The 22,681-nt window shown below is 32.1% G+C and overlaps 3 protein-coding genes across 8 annotated transcripts in view; 2 read left to right on the top strand and 1 right to left on the bottom strand.

The window, feature by feature from the left end:
- The first annotated feature begins 927 nt into the window (after positions 1 to 927).
- On the top strand, positions 928 to 5,660 carry LOC129801001 (mucin-2-like). Its single transcript, XM_055845752.1, has 3 exons — positions 928 to 1,255; positions 4,195 to 4,581; positions 4,687 to 5,660. Exons 1-3 carry the CDS (start codon positions 992 to 994, stop codon positions 5,392 to 5,394), a joined length of 1,359 nt encoding a protein of 452 aa, XP_055701727.1. The 5' UTR covers positions 928 to 991; the 3' UTR covers positions 5,395 to 5,660.
- Positions 5,661 to 11,628: 5,968 nt separating this feature from the next.
- Positions 11,629 to 18,949, top strand: LOC129801946 (fas apoptotic inhibitory molecule 1). Its single transcript, XM_055847444.1, has 3 exons — positions 11,629 to 11,806; positions 11,876 to 12,293; positions 17,961 to 18,949. The coding sequence occupies exons 2-3, from the start codon at positions 11,879 to 11,881 to the stop codon at positions 18,161 to 18,163; spliced, it is 618 nt and encodes a 205-aa protein (XP_055703419.1). The 5' UTR covers positions 11,629 to 11,806; positions 11,876 to 11,878; the 3' UTR covers positions 18,164 to 18,949.
- LOC129801945 (atypical protein kinase C) overlaps positions 18,265 to 22,681 on the bottom strand; it is a 154,142-nt gene continuing 149,725 nt past the window's right edge. For 3 of the 6 annotated variants that reach the window (XM_055847443.1, XM_055847439.1, XM_055847441.1), the window contains one exon: positions 18,265 to 22,052. The gene's annotated coding sequence lies outside the window, so the exon portion shown is untranslated. Of the gene's footprint in view, positions 22,242 to 22,681 lie in introns of all 6 variants that reach the window. The other 3 variants (XM_055847442.1, XM_055847438.1, XM_055847440.1) reach the window with 1 other exon arrangement.

Genomic DNA, 22,681 nt, shown 5'->3' on the forward strand with positions numbered 1-22,681 from the left:
ACACACAAACCGAAGCGATTCTTGCACTATGACAAAAAAATGTCTTACTTATTAGGTTCATAATCCCACCTCAAATGGTTCCTGGAAATCCTTAGATTTTCCTCAAGAAGAAAATGGAAATTCAGTAGCGATTTTTATACAAGTTGGGTCCGGGGCCTTCCTGTATAATAATTGATTCGACAATTCGGAGGCCCATTTTCACTGCAAAAATTTCACTGGATACAAAAAATTGCACATCAATATTTAGACGGAACTCTACTCTATCTGCTTAAATCGTTTGTACGACTGGTTATTAGTTTTAAAATCACTTTTATGTTATTTTTCTAAGCCGTGTTTTTATGACATTAGGGCACTAGCGAAAACCATTTTTTCACTTTGAGTCCATGAAAATGTCATTCTGCAACCCTAAAATTCAGGCAACAGGGTTGAAGGTTATGTCAATTGTCGATAAAATTGGCGGATTGCAATATGTGTAATTATGAAATAATCACATCTAATGATATAGTTGCCACATTAAACTTATCATTCATGGACCCTTCTTAAAATATAGGATGGACACAAGTAGAATTTATGAATTTGTTACCACCCACAAAAACAGCGTCCACCAAGTAAAAATATTTTTACATAAATATTAATACTGATGACCCCTCTATGTGCTTATGATAGCAGTTTTCCTGAACAGCGACATTAATTAAGAAATACTTATGAAATATCATGTATCGAAATTACAGTTTTGGGCCTATTTTTGATTTTTGCTTCCTAAAACTAGGAAAAAAGAGCTAGGATCCTAATTTTTTTAAGAACTGTGAGGCTTAGCACCAGCTATTGAAATATATTGCGATGAGTCATAACTATTGATTAACATAGGAAAAAAATAGTTATTATCAAGCTTGGATCGTATCAAGCATGGTCACTTTCCCCTACTGGGAATGTGAAGAGTGGGGTATGGGTGCTGTGAGACATCAATGCCCACCCGAAATGAGTTTCCAAAATGTTTGGCAAAAGTGTGTGCCTGATGCAGAATGGCAGCAGACGATATATATTGAACCTCCCACGAGACCTGGATATACATTGCACCTTCAATGTGAACCATTCAATTGTACTGACCAATACACGGAAACAACGACTACAACCACAACTCCATACCCAACAACAACCAACTACAACAACGACCCCGTGTACAACGACTACAACCCCATGCCCAACTGAAACAACAACTCCTTGTACGACTGAATCGTCAACGACTTCATCTCCTGTACCATTCCCGGAAACAACTACATATTCCACTTAACCACCAAAATCCTCTGAAACCTGTCCAGGAGCTCTAGTTCATCAATATGCCCCTGGAACGCACAACTGTGCCCCACCTCAATGCACTGCGCAGCAGTTGGAACAGGGCGCTCTTTATCCCACAAGAGATCCTACTATCAATCATTTCCTCAGTTGGCAAGGATCCCTATGTATCATTTCGTACACGGAAATCTTACAAAAGACTGTATTCTCAACTGTATGCACTTTTCCTTGCCATTTATTCGAAAGTAAAGAGCATGATAAGTAAGACAGAATTGTAATAAGAGATTATTGATTTGAGACAAAGAAAACTTCTGAAGTGCCTAAAATTATGCTTTATCCAAATTCGAATTTTAAATCTTAACCCTTTAACGACGAGACACTTTTTACGGACTGAAAATCAACAATAAAAATTAAACTGGTATACAAAATCAATGATTAGTCTTACATCTAGCCTTGGAAAGTCCAACAAAGTCTGATTCGGTGTATTTTGAGCTTCTATGAACGATAGGGACAAAAAAAAAACCTAAAAATTTAAGTAATTTTTCTGACAATACCAATGAATAATAATTTTTGCTTTAATACAAAATATTACGTATGAGTATTGTAGTTTTTATTGCCAAAAGGGTTTTGCTTAAAAAAATATTAGAAGTATAAAAAATAAATAAAATCAATTATAAATTTGTGAATTTAAAAATTCACCATTTTTTAGATTAAATATTTACTATATAGCAAATAGCTGGAGATTTGCAAAAAATATCCTAGATTCCTTCAACCTTCTACTTTGCAAAAACGTACAAACATAAGAAAAAAATAACTTTAGGTAGTCAGGAAAAATTATTTTCTGTTATGGGACACCGGTGTTCCAATCGTTCTTAAAGGGTTAATGCACCTAACTAGGGTCGGAGGAACGTCTGTTCGACAGGGAACCCCTATTGACACTTTTGTCAAAATATTGAAAATTATTTAATGTATCTAGTAAAGTATAAGTAATATAACGTTTTTTTCTGTAATATACCTTTTACTATAAACAGAGATGTTCAAATTTCGTATCCCAAATGGTACAGAGTAGGGTGTTAATAGGTGCTGACACGAGTTCTTAAAGTGTCTATAGACGTTCCTTTCACCCTAAGTACTCCTTCCTAACTCTATATTTTAAAATATTATATTATGAACATTGTTTAGGGTTAAGTGGTACAAGTTGGACAGGGCTTTTTTCTTGATAAATTTAGTAATTCATTTTTATTTGTATATTTTTAATGCTTTAGTTTTATAATTTGGTTCCTTGTGCTTAAAAACAAATTTTGTACTGTATTTATCAAGAAAAAAGCCATGTCCAACTTGTACCGGCGAATTATCCAACTTGTAACACTAATTCCAAATTATATTACTTTACCCTATATTGAAATTTTAGTAGACTCGTCCATTCGATTCTTTTTTCGATCAGGGTCAAATCAAAATATACTGAAATTTGCTATCGATGTTCTCAGTATTATCGCGATTTTTTAAGCATTGAGGTTTTTGAGTTTTAACCGCTTAGTCTGTAGGTGTATTTACAGATGGACAGACGGACAAACAGCGTAATATCATATAATATATCGTTGATTTATTAATCATATCGAGATATATTTTTACAATGTTATCAGGCTGGAAAGTCGTACCGTGTAGAGAGAATGTGCTGAGTCCATTGTAGATCGCCTAAAAGAGCGTCTTCCTCGAGATATGGATGCGTTTCCGTGCTCCCCGAGTTAATAGGCATTTTTAATACGTTTTATTCCGTGTTAAAATTAAAATTCCTTTTTCTAAACACTTACAGTTGCTTGCACCAGGCAGAATTCGAACTCACAACTGCTGTGAGAGTCGAGTCAGAGATCTCATCCGCGTAAGATCCAAAGGTCTTGCTTATTACGCCACTGACATCCCCATATGTTGATTAAAAAAGGCCCAGGAAGTGCAAAGTTCAGGGATTATATAGTACTCTCTGTCGAGTTCGAACGGAAAAAGTTTATATACGATTTGCAGACCGGTTTCATAAACATACAATGTATTTGCATGACTAGACATTATTTCCCTTGAAGTTTAAAAGCTTTACATGAGTAGTTTATACATAGGGTAAGTGTGCCAAATTTCGGTCAGCTTGCAATTTTGGCCACCTATTTTGTTCCTCGAATTTCCATGAATTTTTAGTTTTTACATACTCTAGAGATTATACAATGCAAAAGAATAACAAAAAATGTAGCTTCGACAAACGAGATGACGTGAAAAAGGCATTGGACGAATTCCTGAAGGGCAAGGAACTATGAGAATGAAGGTGGCCGAAATAGGGCACCAAAGCTATGTCTACATTTTTATTCATTTTAAAATGTATTAAGAACGATTTTAAAGTAAATAAAGAAGATAAATTGTCTACAAGATTCTAAGCAACACTCCTAAAGTAGAAGGAATGAAAAAAATCAATTTCTATTAAAGATATTGCAATTCAAACTTGAGACTTTGGCGCTTGCATGCAACTATGCTGAAATTTGGCACACTTACCCTAGGTCTTGGAGGGTATACTTAAGAGTCTTATGAACAAGATTTGAAAATTTCTAACTGCTTATTGTGTTACCATTATCACAAAAATTATAAAATGACGTATCATACGAAATAACTTCCGTATAGAGTAATGTAGTTCTCAAGAAAATTTATCACTTCTTCCAATACTTGAAGGAGACTTTATTGGTTGGATCCACAACAAAGCATACAAAGCAAAGGATGATATCACAATTACTGATCCAACCGCATATTTGTCAAGTGCCCTTGTTAAATAAATGTGATATACTCTAATCCCTTTATTATCTAGCCGTTCGATAATTGCTTTATGAGGGTATATTAGAACGTTAGATTTCAATAATGCGGCATCAGTCGTTTTGTAAACAGTGGAAAATGCAGAGTGCAGTGTTCTCTATTTTTGTGCTAAGTTTTCTAAAGGTTGCGATGGGAGAAATGTTACGTCCTGTAAGCGATGGACAACCAGGATGTCTCATCCGTTACGAGTTTGGACGTTATTGGCCCAACAATTTCGATCGACACGCGTACTGGGAATGTCATGTGTGGGGTGAAGCTGCTGTAAAATATGAATGCCCATCTAATATGAGTTTCCAAGACATTTGGCAACAATGTGTGCCAGATGCAGATTGGCAACAGACACCGTATAGTGAACCCCCCACAAAACCCGGTGACATGTCGCATGATCAATGTGAACCATTAAATTGTACATCTCATCCTTTGACCACAACGACACCTCACACGGTAAGAATTATCAATATTTTATTAATTAGTTGTAATGGCACTTCATTAAAAAAAATGTTTGTCCCACAAACTACATGCACTCTTACAACAACAACACCTTACCAGACTGAACCATCAACAACAACGCCTTGCCAGACCGAAACGGCAACAACACCTACTACTACAACGCCTTGCCAGACTGAACCATCAACTACAACTACAACAACACCTTGCCCGACAGAACCATCAACTACAACAACACCTTGTCAGACTGAACCATCAACTACAACAACACCTTGCCAGACTGAACCATCAACTACAACAACGCCTTGCCCGACTGAATCGTCAACTACAACAACGCCTTGCCCGACTGAATCATCAACTACAACAACGCCTTGCCCGACTGAATCATCAACTACAACACCTTGCCCGACTGAAATACCAACTACAACAACACCTTGTCAAACTGAACCATCAACAACAAGTACAGCAACTCCTTGTCCGACTGAACCGTCACTAACTCCTACAATACCCCCTCATCATCCCGAACAAACAACAACGACAACTCCCCCTAATCCATCTGGCAACTGCCCAGGAGCTCAAGATGGTCAATATGCTCCTGGACCGTACAGCTGTGCCCCACCACCGTGCACCTGGGATCAGTGGAAAGATAAAAAACTTTATCCCACAAGAGACCCTACTAAATTCTACCAGTGTGGTCCCGGCGTTGGCAACCTTTATGTAATGCCTTGTGCTCCTGGCACTTGCTTCAGTTTTGATGTGCAAGGCTGTGTTCATGTCTATGACTGGAAAAATCCTTGCACGAGCCAATAAAAAGAAATTAATGTGTATTATTAAAATATAGAGATATATTTGTCTCTAAAATATGCTATGGGACGAAATGTAGTATAATATCGCACTGTGAGGGTCGCAATGATGTATTGAGGCCTTGGTTATTTTGAGATAGAAGCCCTCAAACATTAAACGATAATTTTTCATATATTTATAATTTATATTTTAAGGTAAAATTTTAACTAGTAATATATCATGTTGTAGCCTAAAATAAAAAAGATAATAATAATAAAATATAATTCCTGCAATGAAAATCCTTATTTTCCCAGTCTTTATTTCTGAGCTGTGACTAATATTGTTAAATTCTATCAGATATTGAAATGTCACTTTCTAAAAATATTTGAAATATTTTTTGGCTTGCACCGTGTTGATTTCACACTCAAATTTAAATAATTTCATTTTCAGGTATGTTTGAATGAAATGGTTATCTTGACGACTACCAAAACATAACTCAAAAATAAAAGAAGTAGGAGTCGTTTTCGAAATATCCCGAAAACATGATTTTGGAAGGAATGGAGGGAGGTGGTAGGAACATAAAACTCATAATACTGATCCTTGCGTCAACTTATGGGGGAGATCCCTCGAAGACCGGAAGTTCGTATCTTTTACCGTTTGGCATCTAACTGTGTTACAAGTTTTGCGAGCTGCTCAAACTTCCGAGAAGTAACCACGTGTAAACAGGGTTGGGCGATTTTTTTTGCATTTTACATTTTACATCATTTCTTTACAGTAAAAAAAACTTTTAACATGTGCTACATTTTTAACATGTAAAGTTGAAATGTAAAAAATGTAAAATTGATTTAAATTTTTCTTTTTCACTCAATGAAAGATTTCTCTATAATCAGTCTATAATCTATAATCTCTATAATCAGCGGCTTTTTGCCGTAAAGCTTGTCGTTGAAAATGCGTGGTGAAATTTACTGGCAACCCGAGTTCAAATTTTCCTCTACCCAGTCTAACAAATATAAGCCATATAAATGACGCATAATTTTTTAACCTACATGCTCAGGGAGTTTTCCAATTGTTCTGTGGTTTCCATTAATCATCACCAATATTGTGAAAATCATTCAAATTAAGACTTATTTCCTTCTTTCATCTTAACAATATTTTTTTTTTGATTTTGCTATATACCTTGTCCAAGATATCTCATCCGAGAAAACAATGTTCATAAAGAGACTCATTCTCTTCTTGCTAACACTCATTCTGTAGTAATGAATGTATGCAAAAATATTTTTTAAATGTTCTAGAAACCATCGTGCTTTGTTATTAAACTGAATCTAACGTATTAAACAAAAATTCATACTAAATATTATACAATATTGTATCGATTTTAACAAAATCTGCACAGAATGCGAGTAAAGCAATCAAAATTGCTAAAGGTTTCGTTCGGAAGCTGTGATGATTTCATATTAAATTTTAACCGTCTTATGCTGAAGCTGTGCGCTTTTTATTTGTAATTTATCCTTTTCGTAGTGAAGCTATGAGTGCTTTACATACAAGTGAAATCATTTTAAGCTTAGGTTGCGCGCAATTTTAACACAATATTTACCGTTTTATGCTGAACCAGTGCCGGTTCTGTGACAGCCTTTTTTTAACTCAAGCTGTGCGGCTTTTATGCACAATTATGATCGTTTTTACTAAAGATTATTTAAAAATATATATTTTGACTTTATTCCTTGCATATTGTGGTTAACCCTTTTGTATTAAGAACACAAAATCCTTAATTTTTCCTGCACTTCAGGAGTTTTAATTGGCTTCTTAAATATACAAAACAGCTAAGTAATTCTTAATCAACTCTACTAGTTGGAACACTTTCTTTTAGCTTTAATTTCTGGTTAAATGATGATAAAAATTTAGAAAATATATCACTGTATATTATATTTTCATTGCAATTATTGCAAATATACCAAATCGCAAATTCTTTTAGGTATCATTTTATCAAAGTCTTTAAAAATAATCCACATAATTACTATAAAAAATGAATAAAGTTTTTTTAGATTTTAAAAATTGATTGATCAAGTAATGTCATCTGCCTATTTACGAATAGTGAAAAAAAAATCATATTTTTATGTCTTATTGCTTTACAACATGTTTACTAATAATATTAATTTTGATTCTATTTTTCGTTAACGATCAGAAAATTCAACATTTTGAGGATTTAATATAGACAACATTATGAAATATCTATCTGTGAAAGAAGGACGATGTTCTTTTTAATTAGAAAAATTAACCCTCTAACGGTGTTTTCTTTAATATCCAAAAAATGTAGTTAAATAATTTTGTCTAGGGTAATTAAAGGTCCACTGAACTCAAAAATACCATCCATTCTTCATTATCTTTTTCCGTTTGGGCGCCAGGTGAGAAAAGGTAAAGACCGCCTGCAGGCGGTCATATCCGTTTAAGGTATAAAAAGACTGAAATATTTTAATTGAGAAATAGTGAACAAATAGTAAAATAAATTAATTTTAAACGTTTTCTATGGATGAATGTTGTATGATTATCTAAGAAATGATAATTTTTAGGAAAAAACGTTTATAATTTTTATAATTAGACGTTAATGAAGTTCAAGGTGTTTCATTGAGACTGATTTTATACTAATAGGTCGCAGGCTAGGTATGAAAACGTCACCTTCTTGTATAATTTGAAGGTCCTTTGAAATACATTGCTCATCTCCTGGTTTTATTTCACGATCTGGGGCATTAAAGCACGAATTAGGGAACTCATCATCACTGTTGAAGTCTGCTTCTTTATCAATTTTGCTTAATTCGCAGAAATCGACCATTTTACTCATTCTGGACAGTCTTCGTGTAATCTCAATTGTTTTCCATGATTAATACATTGTAAAATAATAATATATTTTATTAGAACAACCAAAACAATTAAATAAAAAAATCGGTAATTTTTTAAAATTTTACCCTTGAACTGATAAGACCGCCCACAGGCGGTCTTCCTTTTTTTCTTCTAAAACTCATACTCTTAGTTTTTTTACACTTATCAATTGAAATATACAAACTAGAATAACATATCTTTCAGAAAGTAATACTCTTACTACAGTTAAATTACTTTAAAACAATCTTTTTTGCACTTGAAAACGCGAAATGTCGCGAGTGACATTTTGTTGCTTTTTCTCTGACCTGTCACACAAAACTGAAGATTGTAAGCAAACGAAAGGTCAAAATGAGTTCAGCTTCAGAAAATAAGTTAGTAAGACTATAACTGAGGACACTGTACATATTTCAACTTCAAATAAGTAATAATATTGCAGTAAATGCGATTTATAGAATGACCGCCTGGAGGCGGTCTTACCCGTTAGAGGGTTAACGCTATTTTACCACAGGAAGTATGTTTTATGTGTACAAAATCGTTCAATTACTTCACATCTATGGGTTTTCAAAACGAAATTGAGTTCGTGGTTTTCCCAAAAATGTTTCCTTGATATTTCTCATAAGCAATATCAATATTGGTATTGCTTACAGGAAATGTTCAAAAGATTCAAAAATGCGTAAATTTCCTATTTTACATTTTACATATTTTTTTTACATTTTTACATATTTTTTACATGTAAAATGTAAAAAATATTTTTTACTATGTAAAGGCACAACCCTGCGTGTAAATATTGTTTGATGTAATTTTTTGGGTATATAATCAGTTCAATTGTTCAATATCGTTTTAAATTTGTTACAAATCATCAGAAATCCAATTTGAAGTTGAATATAGATCAAGGGGGTATTTAAAAAAAAAACCGGTCATTGGTAGACCCAGGGTTGTAATCCATGTCAAAGGTATATAGTTTGTAGGTCGTAAATTTCAATAAGATTTTCAAATATTCAAAAATTTCTAGCTTCTTCGATAATTTTTTTCCTCGATAGTGTTGTAGTCTAGTCTAAGTTCTTCTGCACTTTTCAAAAAGTATGGCAGGGATTCCCTGTGTTTAAATAGTGCAGGATACATGGGGTAACGGGTCACAATTCACGAAATCAAAAACACCGTTTTTCCTGTTCTAGACCGCAGCAAAAAAAGTCAGGGATAGAATTAGACAGAGAATTTTTATAGTTTTCTCTATACACTGAGAGAAATCCGAAAAAGCTAAAATAACATTCCGGAAATGTTAATTTTACCCTGCAGTATTGATCCGAAATCAGTGTAAATATTATGCTTTTCAGGTGTATTAGGGGTTAAAATTACCCTTTTTCGTGTTATTTTTACCTTTAAAACAGTGTAAAATTAACATTAAAAAATGTTGATATATTTTTACACCTAAAAAGTATTAAAGTTATGAGGAAAAAAAGTTAATCGCACCCCCGTTTTTTTCTCAGTGTACAGCATATTGAGAAAACTATAGATATTTATTAAGAGTAATTTACTCCCTCCTTATTGATAGAGACAAAGAAAAATTTCATTTTTTGACGAATTTTGATCTGAATTTCATGGGACCAACACTAGGGGCGCCAGAATCTAAAATGGATAGATATTTATTAAATATCATTCTTTTCCTGGATATTTTGGTACAAGAGGTAGATAACTGTACCGCTCGCTATTCACTCGAGTGCCAATCTGCCGATGTTTTGGAAAAATTATGCCGATTTCCTGATTTTGCACGGATTTGACGATCTCGTGTCGGTCTGCCGATTTGGCAGAATTTCCCGCAGATTTAAATGTCAATTCGCTCTTATGTCGTATGACTTGTTATAAACTGTGTGGTTCGTTTAAACTCGTCGCGGAAATTCTGCAGAAATTCTGCAACACGAGTTTAAGCGAACCACAGAGATTAAACGACTCACACGAATTTAAACGAACGCTGTGCTTCATAGGAGCGAACTGAAATTTGAATCTGCCAATTCTTCGCTAAAATTGTGCTTATCTACCGATTTTTACTTATTAACATGGCGATCCTAGTCCCCGGCGAGTGGCATTTAAAGTTGAAGCCAATTTCTTACTTTCACATATAAATGCTTATGGGAATTTTACTGCACTCGTGACCGTTACACGATATATGTCAAAATTGAGGTGTTCCTTCTGTACAAGACTGTGGTCCTTGTAAAGAGGGATAAATATACTATATTTCTGTCTAAATGCGGTCTTGTTCTAAGAAGTGTAAGCTGAATTTCTGATCAATTTGTGAGTTGGCTTCAAATAGCTCCATATAAAAAAAACACTTCGCCGGGGGCTAGTGTCGATCTGTTGATTTCTGGCCTAATTGTGCCGATCTGTCGATTTTTAGCTCCAGATCGACACAATTTTGCCGATAGTCGTTCACAGTTTTCAGTGATATTTTAATTACATGAGGCTAATGTTTAATACTTTAACTTTTTCATCTTATTGACAGTTCTCTATATATAAATACAATTGATATTGAACTAAAATTTCGCATAAAGGCCTCTACACATTAGAGAAATTTATGTCCATATTTAAGCAAAATTCCCTACACTGAGAGAAATCCGAAAAAGTTAAAATAACGTTCCGGAAATGTTAATTTTACCCTGCAACATTGATCTAAAATCGGTGTATGTAAATAATACCCTTTTTAGGTGTACAGTGCCCGCTCTCTAATCCGGATCGCCGTAATCCGGACGAGTTATCGACGGTTACTTTAAAATCATTTTGAGGTTATGTATGCATGTGTGTTCAGCAATGAGAATGAATTATCCTGTGAAGTTTTTATTCAATAAATGAAGTATAATAGCATAGAATTCTCTAATTTTGTCATTTTAAGCTTCTCTAAAACTTTTATTCTAATTCTCGGAAAAAAACCTTGTATTATATTTTCAAGACGTTGAACAAATTCAAAAAATCCATCCGGATTACGAAGCGGACATCTGTCAAATTGTCCCCTAATCATCCGGATTACGAAGCGGGCACTGTATTAGGAGTTACAGTTACCCTTTTTCATGTTAATTTTACCCTTAAAAAAGTGTAAAATTAACATTAAAAAATGTTGATATATTTTTACACCTAAAAAGTGTTAAAGTTATGAGGAAAAGAAGTTAATCGCACCCTGTTTTTTCTCAGTGTACGCTTATATATGAAAAACCTTTCAATAGGGACATAAATTTCTCTAGTCTGTAGAGGCCATAAGTCTCACTTTAACACTTTATTTTTAAAGAATCTATAAGCAATGTTTGAAATTTTATTTGTTTGAACTCTGCGAAGTCTAAGCGTCGCCCTGAATTAAGTATTGTGGTTTGTTTCTGTGAAAAGTTGCTGTTCCCGCGCTCAGGAAGCCCCCAGTTCGTTCCAAGTTCCCTTCCGTGAATGTACTTTTCATTTTCGCGCCGATTTATTCACAAATCACTCTTGGCTCTTTGAGTCTTCAAATTGAATTACTGTTAAGGGAAATGTAGTGCAATAATCGTAGATGAATATTTGAAATAGAAAAAAACATAATTAACTAAAGGTAAAGGGAGAGTTTATTAATTATCTGTAGAGAATATTTTGATATCAATAATGGTGATTTGGCAAATAGCTCATGGCTGAATCTGAACCGCCTGGAGCGGACCCCCAAGAGTCCGAAGTGGACAAAGAGGCTCTTGAGCGAGAGAATTATGCTCGCAGGGAAGTAGCAGCTGAATGGCATGTACCTCTGGGTGGTAAGGTATTTCGTGTGGAATTTGAGCATGGAACAGCAAGTGGGAAAAGAGTCCTTTGGATTGATGGGAAGGAGATTTTGAGACGAGACTGGATGTTTAAGCTCGTTGGAGAAGATTCTTTCCATTTGGATGGAGTTCGGTGCATCCTTCGTGTGGACCCAGCTCCGGGATTTAAGTACACTTATTCACTTTTTGTGGGTGGACAAGCTTTTGAGCAATTTACAGAAAGGCAAGCAAGAGCTCTTAAAGCATGGGAAATTACAGTCAGGGACAAATTCTACAGGATAGTGTTAGGTAAGTCATTTTGGTATGAAAGATTCATTCATTAAATATTGAGAGATTTTTTTTTAGATTAAATGTTCAGTTATCTTCCTTTATAGTCGAGTATTTATTTCTATATTTAATGTCAAATACACTACACACCCTTCTCGTGACAACATCACCTTGAAATGTGGTGTTACCATAAATCAAAGAACATGAAATTATAATTTAGTGATTAATATTTAAACACATTGTGAATGAATATCACCCTCAATTCAGTGTTTCCTCGCGCTTCTTTTGTTACTATGAAAAGGCCAAGTTTTCCCTGGAAAAATCGACTTTCTTAAAGAAATTCTTATCATCCTTCTAGCAATTATTCAAAAGAAAATTCTCCCCTAAAGGAAGGAAAAAAATCGATTGTGGTGCAAAATGTGGAGAAAAAGTAGGAAAATGCAAATTGGGAAAATTCATGAAACAATAAAAAATGATTGCTTAAAGCACCAACCAGGGACAAAGAAAAATCAATGAACGACTTATAAGTCAATAAATATTTAAGAAAATCCATCGATAAACCTTGTTTTGCTCTTCGAAATCACTTCAAAATAGATTTAATCAGCTAGAAATTGTTTCCTGCAAATTTATTTGCCATATTTTCGTGTTTTCACTCAATTTTGGGCTGAAGACAAAACACGAAAGAGGGACAGACGGTAAGGAGGAAATCTTTCATGGCATTAGAAGCCCCTTTTCGCACGAACAATTATTTAGTCACAGGGGAGGAAATATTTGTTTTGCATCGCGTGAATAATTAGCACTTTTTCAATTTTTTAGTCCTGAATATTCCAGGAATTCTTCAGGAAATGTTTTCTCTCTATTATTTTCCCTCGTGTTTTTTTTTCCTCATTTGCACAACGACGAATGAATGAGTGATGCAAATTCTTTAAGTTTTAAGGAGTTGCATTATTTGCATTGTATATTATGGAACTTATAAGAATTCTTAAAGAATTTCAGAGAAAAAAAGACAGCAAATATTTTCAAGTATAATTTAGATACAAATTAGAGTTTTTTATACTTAAATTCTTATATCAATATTTCGCTTCGAATTCCGATAGGATTATTTAAAAACTTCTTAAAATGTTTAGCAATAGGGGAAAGTGGGGCACCTTAGAAGTGGAGTAGCTTGAAATTGGGATTTTCGCTTATTTTTAAATGGAACTGAGTCTTATCGCTTATCATGATGTAATTTAGCTTAGCAAATAGTTTGTGAAACAAAATTATATCACAATAAGGTCTAGTTTAATTTAAAAATAGGTGTGATTAAGAATCACACGTAATTGGAGACAAAAAACAAATTTCAAAGTTTCCTCGATTCAAATGTGCCCCACTTCCCCCTACTTTTATATTAGTCAGAAAATGTTAAGCCTCGTTTGTAATGTGTCAGGAACTGACTCACTACAAGTTTTCGTATGTTATAGCTGGGCCTTAGGGCTTTTGATCAATATCAAACTTAAGATCCCCTAACCCCCCTGACCCGAGCTATAAGGGTCCAAAAATATTTCTTAAAATGGCCATAACTCCGACTCTAATTTCCAGAATTTAAAAGGCGGGGGCATTTTGCAAAGCTCTCATGAAATGCACTTCCATTTAGACATCTGAAGTTAGTAAAGCCACTGCTACGGGCGATATTATTAAAATTATTAAAAAGGAAAATTTTCAATTTTCTAAGTTAAATAACACAAAATCTCTATTGTGTATCGGGCTCAAATTTTAGTATGTTGTACATATCGCATATTATACCTATCAAACAAAAAAAACTTAAGGCGTTGAGTAACCCCTTACCCGAGCTATAAAGGGTCAAAGTTCGAATATTGACCGGCCTATAATTTCCTATTCTAATTAACATTTTGAACTAAATTTTGGATTTTTGTTTCGTTTCGATGAGCACTTTCAGATGGAAGTTTAAAAAGTTACCACAGATGGCACTGCGATAGTGTCAAAATTCAAAGTCATTTTTCTGAAAAACGTCATTGAGCAAGTTAATCAAATTTTAGAGTGTTATAGTCTAGGCTATGAAGTTTCCAAAAAGTGGCCTGGGTTCGCTGTGCTTAAAATAAAATCGGAGATATGAGGGGTCAAAGTTCACGAAATTCAAAATGCCATATCTCCGGTTCTATTTGACCAATTTTGACGAAAGAGGGCACAAATTAAAGGGCATTGAATAAACGAGCAGTAAAAAGTCAAATTTGGTCAGCAAAAAATTCGAAATGATCAGTAAAAAATAAAAAAATGACCAGTAAAAAATAAAAAAAGGGCAGCAAAAAGTTTAAAAAGATCAGTAAAAAATTAAAAAAGAGCAGTACTTTATTAAAAGCGGTCAGTAAAAAATTAAAAGTGGTAAGCAAAAAATTAAACATGATCAGTAAAAAGTAAAAAGTGATCAGTGAAAATAAAACATGATCAGTAAAAAGTTAAAGATGATCCGTAAAAAACAAAAAGTGGTCAGTAAAAAATAAAAAGTGGTCAGTAAAAAATTTAAAATGAGCAGTAAAAATATTAAAAAAAAAAACAGCACAAAATTAAAAATGAGCAGTAAAAAATAAAAAGTGGTCAGCAAAAAATTTATAACGAGCACTAGAAATATTCGAGATGGTCAGTAAAAAGTTAAAAAATGATCAGCAAAGAATTAAAAATGAGCAGTAAAAAATAAAAAATGGTCAGTTTTTTACTGGCCACAATTAATTTTTTATTGTTCACTTTCAATTTCTTACTGACCGTTTTTAATTTTTTATTGACCAATTTTTATTTTTTACTGCTCGTTTTTAATTTTTTACTGATCGATTTTTATTTTTTACTGACCACTTTTGATTTTTTACTGACCTCTTTTAATTTTTTGCTGACCAATTTTTATTTTTTACTGCTCCTTAATTTTTTGCTGACCACTTTTTACTTTTTACTGCTGATTTTTAATTTTTTACTGCTTTTTTAATATTTTTTGGTGCTCATTTTTAATTTTTTGCTCATCAACTCGAATATTTTTACTGCTAATTTTTAATGTTTTACTATCCATATATTCTTTTTACTGACCATTTTTAATTTTTAGCTGATTAATTTTTAATTTTTTACTGATCAACTCGAATATATCTACTGATCAATTTGAAGTTTTTACTGACCAAATTTAACTTTTTACTGACAAATTTGAAAATTTTTGCTGATTATTTCGAATTATTTGCTGATCAAATTTGATTTTCTGCTGACCACTTTTGACTTTTTACTGACCATTTGGTTTTTGCCAAATTAAAGCAGTATATACATATAATACCTCGATTTTTTTTCATTTTTAAATGTGTTTTAGAGATTACTCAGGCGAAATCTTATTCTTATACGAAAATCCCGTTGAATCATTCTTAATAACGGTTTTTCAAGGTCAAAGATTAAAAAGGCTCTAGAGAACATCTCTCTCAACCGAGTAGTATCATGTTTGAGCTCGTTGGAAAGGTCTTGGAATTTTCAATAAAACTAAACTGTTTATTAGTCGAGTACAACAAATCCAAGTAATGTGTTAGGTTTTTGTGTCGATGGTATCTCTTCAATTTTGTTTAATATATAGTAGCGAGTGTGTTGAATACTATGAAGATATGATTTTAGGTGTTCATTTTGTTAAACGTCTTAAGTTTTATTTTTGACCACTTTATATATCAAGATCTGCAAAATAGGTCTCATGACCTAAGACCTTGGTAAAGTAGCTTAAGGAAGGGAGGGGCGGGGGAAACAAAAAAAACTACACTAGTTATAATAGACATAATAGAAAGGAATAATAGTGCATATAACATTTAGGATTTTACAATATTAGCAAATAATGAACCGATGCATAACCGATAAGTAATTTTAATCAGAAAATCAATTATATTACTCCTAAGCTATTTTGCGCGATCTTTTGAGTAATTTTTGAATCGGTTATAAATAAGTAAATGGTAAATGATGAGAAAGTATTGAGGTATAGCATCTAAGTCACGAAACTGGACCTTACTAGAATATAATTTAGCTCCACAGACCGTGAAGCTAAAATACATCACGATAAGACTCAATTCCATTTAAAAATAGGTGAGAAAGCCCAATTTCAAGGCTGCTCCACTACCCCCTAACCCTAAAATTCAATTCAAAATTAAATTTTCACGTATTTCGAATTGCAAGCACCCCGAGTTGCATGCATTTCGATATTGCTTGTAAAGAATCTCATCTACCATAAGCTTATTTGGGCTTATCGCTGGATTTTTTAGCCTCCTCCATATTACCTGTTAACCTGTTAGTTGTTTTCTAAACAGGAGTAAAGCTAATTTATACTAATATTTAATTAATAAAAGAACAAGAAAATTATTTCAAATCCTTACACGATAATTAATGATATAACAATCCCAACAATCTCTTAAATTCTGAAATTATTTTATTTTAAAGGTATTCGCGGAAACATTTTAAAACGTTATTTAATTAATGCTCAACATTTTGAAATAAGCTTTAAATAAACAAAGCGTCATTATCCCCATTAGCCTTTTAGGGTCCTATCACTATCCTATCCTAGGAATTTCACAATTTAATTTTAAATTCAATTGAGCTAATTGAGCATTAAAAGATTTCTAGAATTTGCTTGAAAATTCTCACAGCCAGGACACATTTTGCAAGAAATTTGCTCAATTTTAAATAGTGCCATGGAATTTTTGATTGTGAATGACTCCGGAAAATCTGTGATAGTACTTAAAATGTCTTAAAAGTCACTTATTTGTTATTAAGAAGGATCCCTAAAGCCAGAAGAAAGGGTTGTAGGCAAGGGGACTCATGAAGAGACTTTCATACAGTCTTGTTGAAAATCTGTATTAAATTATCCCAACTGCGTTTTCTTGACACAACAATTTTCTTCGAATTTGGACACTGAGAAAAAAAAGAGGGTGCGATTAACTTTTTTTCCTCATAATTTTAACACTTTTTACGTGTAAAAATATATTAACATTTTTTAATGTTAATTTTACACCTTTTTAAGGGTAAAATTAACATGAAAAAGGATAACTTTAACCCCTAATTCACATAAAAAGCATAATATTTACACCAATTTCGGATCAATACTGCAGGGTAAAATTAACATTTCCGGAATGTTATTTTAACTTTTTCGGATTTCTCTCAGTAGAGGAACTCAGCAAATTACTCTCGATACTGAAGCTTCACTCGCGTACAAGTTTATCACTAATCACTTTACTTATCATATTTTTTTGGCCACAAATAAGAACTAATTACGAGTGAATAAATTTAATAAGAACAATTTGGTTCAAAAGGCTACTTGTTTAACTGCAATAAAATTGAAATGAATGAGCAATTTTAACATTTTAATTTGCTGAATTTAAATTTAAATGAGCAACCACATTTATGCTATTTTAGCATGTTTAAAGATATTTTGGTAAGCCAAGTATTAGTTTATATCCAATATATAAGCGAAAATCTATCAATTCAAATGATTTTTAATGCAAAAAAACAAGGAAGAATTCATTTAAAAATTAAATTGAATTTACAAATTGAAAAAATCCTATTGTGATAGCACGAGAGTGGGAAATCACTCATTTTCACACTAAATATTTAACATAAATCACTAATCCTCCTTTGTTTGAGAATGAGAATGAAATGAGTTAATCCTATGGCATTTTACCTGATCTTCCGCAGAGAAAGACAGTCTCAACGTGTACCTGAACGGAAAACTTCGGGAAGAAGTAGGAGAATTTGTGGATGGCGGTGCAGATACCACATTCCAAGCTGATGGCAACGTCTTCATCCTGCACAGCCGAAGCAGTGGCAACAAACGCACTGGTATCCTCCATTCAGTGACTGTGAATGGAGCCCAAGTGCCCGAAGTGGATATAAAGTAAAAGGAAATTAACAAAAATCAAACGAAAGGGTTGACTACCCCTTAGCCAAGACACCCTCAATGGAGACGCCGGGTGGGCAAGTAGTAGAGAGAAAAACGATATTTCAAATTGTATGTTCATTTTAATTAATTTTCATGCTATTTTTCTTCAATATTGTTATCATTAATATTTGCAATACAAACCATTTGATTAATTCATCATCGTAATCATAGTTGATTGTTTTTTAAAGCAATAATTAAAATTGAATACGAGAAAGAAAATATAATGAACAAAGATCTCAACATTTTTCTTTAAAAATAAAAAAAAGAATTCTCCTTCCAAATTTTCTTGTAATTATTTATATTTAATTGAAAATATTTCTGCTTGAGAAGTAAATTGATTTTTAATTAGGAAGGATACAGTAAATTCATTGATATTTTATATTTTCTTCAAATAATTAACAGTTTTTTTATAAGACTCTTTTTTTTTGTTTAAATAGTGGTAGGAGTGAAATTTTTCATCAATAATCTTTGTCAATAAATAGCTATTTTTATATTGGGTATCAATGAATTGATAGAGGAAAAAAGATTGTGAATTTTCAAATGTGACTTCAATACATTTTTCTTCTTCATTTTGACTCTAAAAACATACTTCATAGAAATTCATCTTGTTTTTTTTTTCTTTTTACAATATTTAACATCCTTCAAAAGAGTTTTTAAATATTCGTTTCAAAGAAAAGCTCAAAAAAAATGTAAAAGAAAACATAATTATTGTATAAATCTTTGTAATAAAGAAAATTTAAAGAAATACTTTGTTTTCTTCCTAAAAAACTTAAGAGGAAAACTGCTCTATAATAAACTAAGATCTTAAAAAGGCGATCTAGAAAACCTATTATTAGAATAATTTTTTAAAAAAGAAAAATAGAAATACTTCGCAAAAATACTTGAAACACAATTGAAATATAAAAGGGAATGTTTCATGTTTCACGTTTTGAATCATGAAAAATGAGAGAAAAAATGCATTATGCAAAAGATTAATCTAGAAAAAAAACCACTATAACTCGATTTCAGAGAAATAACGTTCTCAGCAACAATTTAATAGAATGAAAGATTAATTTTCAACGAAACGGAAACGTGTGACAATTTCTTTATAATTTCCCTAAACATTCTTTCGCATTTTTTTTTCTTCAATATTTTTTCTCATTTCGATTGACACTAAAATTCTCGTGTGTGACGCATAAATTTGACAAACAGACAATTCTTTTGTTTATATAATTCAATTATCTTGAGCATCATTTAGTAAAATTTTCTCCTAAAATTTTTATTTCTTCATTTTATCTTCAATAATTTTTCACACTATCGACTAAATATTTCATTTATTTTGTTAATTCACTTGTTTCCACTTTTTTATATTCTGCAAATTCTTTAACTTGGCCTAAAGAGTGTTTTACAATGTGAGGTTATGTTAGTCTTAACCTATAAAATTTAATACCAGATTAAAAATTTAGTGCAGTGGCAAAAATTTTATCTTTTTTTCGATTTTAGCAATGTCGTCGTCTAATTAAATATTTAAACACATTGAATACTTTATCTCTATCGCGTTTCCTGATCAGCTCGAACTGAATTAAAAGCTCCGGTTTTTTTTTCAAGTTTTATAGTCCTTTTATTTTATTAAAAGATATTAAGATTCCAACCTGCAATTTTTCATCTTACTTCTGGAAACAGAGAAGGAGTACCATTAACTTTTTGATCGAAACAATACTAGAAGATCTGTTCTTTTTTCTATAATTTCTGTAATTGTTAATATAGTTTCCAATAACTATTCATGAATAACCCTATTCATATTTTTTATAAGAAAAAGGGGCGAAGTAAAAAATGCCAGCCCACTAAAATAGGCCACGCCCACTTACAATGAACTATGAAGAAATAAGAAAAATAGGCTAAAAATAGGTAAGTATCAAAAGAAAGATTGTTATTTTTTCATTTGTGAGAAATAAACTTAAAGGAAGTAATACGCAAATGGAAGGTTTAGTGTAGCCACGCCCATTTGAAGACAAGGCTTATTTCATAGAATGTTGCTTTACTGAATATCTCACTTTAAATCTGCTTATCCGTAAAATTTAAGAAACAATATATGGCTGAAGGAAAAATAAGACAGAAATCGAAAATAAATCATAATACTCTTCATAAGTGATATGAAAAGACCATGACTTAATTTGACAAAGCAAGATCTACATTTGCAAATTGAAAATGGCCTTTCTTTTAATGAAGTATGGACTAATGGAGTGTATTAAGTGGTAAACGGAAAACACCTGTCGTGTCTCCTTCAATTTTTATTTATAACATTTAGCTTAAATAGTTTAAAATAAAAATTGAAAGAGACAAATTAGGTACTTACCGTTAACGTCTTGACTTTCTCTTAGAAATGCCAGAATTAATATTGAAAAAAAATAATATATCCTTTTCCCCATCCGTATTTATTGATGTAGGCGTGGCCTAAAATTATTCATGGACAAAGTTTACTTCAAGAGTTGAAAAGTGGAAGAAATCCGAACGATCCGATAACGATATATCTTTAAAAAAATGAGAAGTTCGATTACAATCTTACTATTTTGAAGTTATACCTACCGGAATGTGTTTTCTGTACCCTAAACTGATGAAATACCAATCCTAACGAATATTTTTTTATGTGGTTTTTAATCAACTGTGAAAAGCTTAACGAAATTATTGATTAATTTATCGAAAATTCTTTAAAAAATAATTTTGGACTTCTTATAGGTTAGATCTAACATAACCACACTTCCAAAGCAGTCATCTTGCCAAGTAGAAGAATCAGGCTCTATATTTTTTTTTGTTTCTGGAATGTTCAAAAATGTTTGGAACTGTTTTTTTTTTTTACGTTAAAAGTTTTTATATATCATTTGTGTGTGCAAAAATTAAGTAAATATTTTTCAAATATTTATCATTTAAGTGCCTAGAATGTTAGTTATTTAGCTATTTACAAACTGTCATCACTTTTTTTTTGCGATGTTTTTGCCCTTTCAGTGCCTTTTTCTTCACTATTATCTCCTTTTTGTTTCTTTAAACATTATTTACAAGACGTGTTTCGTTGATTTTCTTCATTCTTCTCACTCTCCATCAATTTGATTTTTATGTCTTGTTTGTAATTTTGTATTATTCTCAGTTCAATTTTATATCTTAAATAATTTTTTTTCTTGCAATATTCAACTACATTTCTGCTTTTAAGTTGTATAATTAGTTTTTTTTTCAATGTTGTTTTATTTTAGAAGTGTGTTTTCTTTATTTTTTGTTTTTCATTTTCATATGACAAAATAATCTTGCTAATTTTTAAGTTTATTTTTTTCTCAATACTCTTTTTAAACTATGCTCTGTCTTGTTAATTTCTTTTTAAATAAAATATACCAAAAAATATCTTTGCTTTTTTTTAATACTTGTGTTGGTTTTCTTTTATTAATTCACTTCATTTTATTGATTAACTTCTTTTAATACTGCAAATTCTTTTAAGTGTAACATCATAAAACACAGAAAAAATGGAGAATAGTGTTTCTCGCGTGTTTCATTTTAAATTGCAAAACATAAAATCAATGTTTCGTGATTTTTGTATGAGTGTAGCGTATCTCTTTATCGACATATTTCAATTGCTAACTTGTAAATATTTCGTCAAATATGTTAAATATTGATTTTTTTTTGTTGCAAAAAGGAAAATATATAGATTCGCAAAGACGTGTTTACTTCATTCTTACTTTTTTTTCTTATATAAAAAGTCCGGCTTAATTCAATGGAAGGCAAAACATGTGCTGAAGTAGACTCTTGGATGGTGGCGGAGGTAATTGAAGAATGCTGAGATCATCCACAACGGAATCGTAGTCGCTGGAGTCATCTCCATATAGCTAAAATGTTGCTTCTTGTCAATTTCTCAAAACATTTCTCGATCTTAACACTTTTTCTTTATCTCTCTCTCTCTCTCTCTCTCTCTCTCTCTATCTTTAACTATATTTTTCTCTCATTTATCTTTGTTTTCTAATATTTGTTCTGTAGTCACGGGGATGTGTGAGAATTTCGACAGTCTCGATAATTGGCTTTTGAAGGAGCCATCCCAGGATTTATTTGACGAGTATTATTTAGTTTGTTTTTGTTATTGGGCAGTGTTTTGCATATGTTAGTTTTTTATTGGTAGTTGGTGATTGGTGGATTAAGAAGATGGAAGATAAGGTGGAAGTGTAGTTGAAAAAAAAAGAAAGAAAAACGATATAAATTCACACATTTTGTACTGCGAATTATCAAGTGTCGTCTCACTTCATACTCTCATTTTTGACAGAGAATTTTGGAAAAATATATCTTTATGCTACAATTTGCAGTTTGCACTTTATCACTAGAAGCCTTCTATATTTCTTTGATATCTTTTCGAAATAGGACAACAATTTAATTATTTGAAATAATATAATCAAATAATAACCAGAGTCACCATTAGGGGAAAGTACCCATCTTTCGAACAATCCCAAGCATCGTAATGACTAAA

Source organism: Phlebotomus papatasi, chromosome 2 (genome assembly GCF_024763615.1).
Source record: "Phlebotomus papatasi isolate M1 chromosome 2, Ppap_2.1, whole genome shotgun sequence".
Taxonomy (NCBI): domain Eukaryota; kingdom Metazoa; phylum Arthropoda; class Insecta; order Diptera; family Psychodidae; genus Phlebotomus; species Phlebotomus papatasi.